General features: G+C 36.6%; 1 protein-coding gene across 1 annotated transcript in view; it reads left to right on the top strand.

The window, feature by feature from the left end:
* The window catches only part of LOC111696897 (semaphorin-5B), a 19224-nt gene that overhangs the window by 610 nt on the left and 15162 nt on the right, over nt 1-3452 (top strand). The window contains exons 2-4 of the mRNA XM_023466674.1: nt 16-123; nt 971-1197; nt 2288-2939. Of these exons, the coding sequence (XP_023322442.1) occupies nt 16-123; nt 971-1197; nt 2288-2939 (987 nt within the window). The remainder of the gene's footprint in view (nt 1-15; nt 124-970; nt 1198-2287; nt 2940-3452) is intronic.

Here is a 3452-nt window from a genome sequence, read left to right on the forward strand (position 1 = left end):
CGGCGGGGGGTATAGGGGTACCTGTCCGGGGGTGGGGGCTGTTAATACTATCCCTCTCCATCTACGGACTACAGGCTGTAGAAGATATATCAGATTTCAGACTTGTTAAATATGAATCTTTAGGGACGCCATCTTATAACTGACAAATGTCATTTTTTATTAAAATCTTCATTTTTGAATATATTTACTTTTTTGAAGAATCATCCGAACCGTTTAAAAACGCTTTTATGTTAAACATTTAGTTTTTGAACCGTCATTTTTGATTGATTGAAACTTCAACTTGTGCTGTTTAGATGAGCTTTCTGGAAATAATTGTCAATCAAAAACTAACTGATGGATCTTAAAAGGGACTGTAAGCGTATTTTCAAGTGCCCCTCGTTTCAAAGATGGTATTGCCCGATTCACAACGGTACCCTTGAAACCTTTAACTGATCAAAAATGAGAAAGATATTTTTAATAGTATTTATATTCTGATAATATTAGAAATGCGCAAATCGGAAATCCCAATAATAATTCTTCCAAATGACAAACATTGATATCTAATTCATACTTTATCAGACAAAGCTTTTAAAGGTACCGTTGTGAATCGGGCATTGTCATTCTTGCAAGGAGATATACTTAGAATTACGCTTACATTCCCTTAAATACAGTTTACAGAAACATTAGAGATAATTAAGACAAAAAATATGCTTCAAGATTTTGTTTATCTTTTTTCTTGTTATGATGTCTGAAGTAAAACTTAGTTACAGGGTTTTTTATTTTTTCATAGATTTATTTCAAGATTTTTTAAAACGTCTATCTTAACATTTGAATTAAAAACAACACTTTATTTGGCAATAATTTAAAGTTTAAACCCTGTAATTTTTCTTTATCTCTGGAGCAAATAACAAATTTGTACAATTTACAAATCATTGCTTTTCTTCTTATTATCGATAAATGTTTTTCAAATGTTTGATGGCGTATTATTTAGTTCACAATGTTGATACCTTTTCGGAAACTGGAGTCGGATTTTTCTCACAAATTCTATTCGACGTGAAACGATATCAACTAATCGTCGGGGCTAGAGACGCTTTGTTTCGTCTGTCCTTGGACGGATTGACGAAGTTGGAAATCGCCGATTGGCCGGCAACATCGACGACAGTTGGACTATGCACGGCGAAGGGTCAAAGCGAGGAGTATTGTCGAAACTATATAAAGGAAATTTACCAGTCAAAAATTATCATGAAAAATGACATTTCGTCTTTCTACTTTAAGCTTTTTCTCATATTTTAATGTCATTGAGCAGAAAAATATTTTCTTGCAATCACCAACTGTTTGCAATTTAAATGCAGTACTTTTAAGATCATTTTGAATTTTTACTTCTGTTACATAATCTTAGTTGAAGTTCTACATTCATTTTGTTTTATAAAAACTAGTCCACATCTTTACAAATGTGTATCCTTGAATTTATCCCAATCAACCTCTTTAAATCGTCCTGTTTTGCTTGCCTCTAGCAATACAAGAGAAAAACAAATTTCAACCATTTGACCATTGCCCTGCACCCCCCCCCCCTTCATCCCCCCTTCCCCCCTAGATTTGTAATCTGTTGTATTGAACCAATTTCCGTCATGGTTTAATGGAAATTGCAATTAATCGGTGCCTAAATAAATTGCAACCACTGGACTCTAATCTGTCCGATTTAAATATAGGCTTTAGGCTACTTTCAACAAGATTAAGGTGTATTTGCCTATATAAATCACCCCCGCTCCATCCCCACTTCTACAACGCAAAATGAAGATATTCCATTTTTTCTTATGTTTAAAGCTAGTTTTTGACCTTTGGTATAAAAAGGGCACCCTGTAAAATTAAATATTCTTTTTTTAATTACATTTTTCCGGGTTTTAAACTTCTTAAATGTGTTGATAATTTTTCTTGACGCCCTGTTGTGGCTCAATTAGATCATATATTTTTTCTAGACACCCTGTAGGTCAGCTTGATATGTATCTGATGCCTATCTAATTACTTTAATCTCATTATTTACTATCAGTTCGGTTGAAAGGTATAACAAGGTTACTTGTTAGTAATATAAAACCTAGCCCCCCCCCCTCCCCAGTAAACATTGCACATATATAAGTTACCTTTTTTAAACTTGGTGAATATTTTTATCTAATCCCCCACCCTACTCAAACCTGTTCAAAAAATCCCACCCACCATTCGAAATTTAATTTAAGAAGAATTTTTAAATAATCCAAATTCCAATTCACTGAATTAAACCCAGATATTTTTCTGACTGGTTGGTTATTTAAAGGTATTAGTTGGGCATGAAGATCTGGTGTTTGCCTGTGGAACACATGCCTTCTCTCCTAAATGTTCCTGGCGAGAGGTTCAGGAACTAGGGAAGGTCACCAAGTGGATAGACGGAAAGGCGAAGTGTCCCTACTCCCCCTTGGACAACTCAACCGCCTTCATGGCGACCAACGGCGATTATTACATCGGTTCCGCCACGGATTTCTCTAGTAATGACCACGCGTTGTATCGTATGTCTGGGGCTGGTGTTGATCAGGCAGCGCTGAGGACGGTACAGTACAACTCCTTTTGGTTGGCACAGCCCGACTTTGTTGGATCCTTTGAAACTGAAGATTTTGTGTACTTCTTGTTTCGCGAAGCAGCTGTCGAGTACATGAATTGCGGGAAAGCCGTGTACAGTCGTATTGCAAGGGTTTGTAAAAACGACAAGGGGGGAAGCCATGTTCTTAAAGACAACTGGACAACCTTCTTGAAAGCGCGGCTGAACTGCTCGGTCCCCGGGGACTACCCCTTCTACTTTGACGAGATCCAGAGCATGTTCTACCTGGAGGAGGAGCAGGTCGTCTACGCGACCTTCACTACCACCGAGAACAGCATTACAGGCACAGCTGTCTGCAGCTTCAATCTGTCAGCCATAGAAACAGCATTTAAAGGTAAGGAAATCTTAGATTTTGCAAAAAAGGAAAAAATTTAATCTTGTCAAATTGTGGAGGGATCAATGTCTCCGTAATTTTAGTTCGATATTAACGATTAACCGGCCCTTTAATTGAACTAAGCTTAAATGAAGCACATTCGGTTTTCTATCTTGAAATTAGGACCTTAACATTTTTAGAAGTTAGAAATGGTTTCTACGCCACAGAAAGGAGAGGAAGTTGTCTAGATTTGTTTACGATAGAAAGCCTGCGTTTTTTTATGATATCAAAAAAAGGGCCAAGCGATACTGATGGAAATCTTTACTTGCAAATCATACATTAAAGTACCAACAATCCCTTTTCAACATTTTTATTTATTTAAAGAAAGGGGGTGGTGGCCCTGCCTTCATTTTTGGTTCAAATCTTCCAATTTTTTGGCTGCACGCCTAATTAGTGATCGAAATTCCTAAAATAAAATCAAATTGAATTTTAATGACCTCTAATGACCTCTAATGACCTCTAATGACCTCCAAT

Source organism: Eurytemora carolleeae, unplaced genomic scaffold, assembly GCF_000591075.1.
Source record: "Eurytemora carolleeae unplaced genomic scaffold, Eaff_2.0 scaffold186, whole genome shotgun sequence".
Taxonomy (NCBI): domain Eukaryota; kingdom Metazoa; phylum Arthropoda; class Copepoda; order Calanoida; family Temoridae; genus Eurytemora; species Eurytemora carolleeae.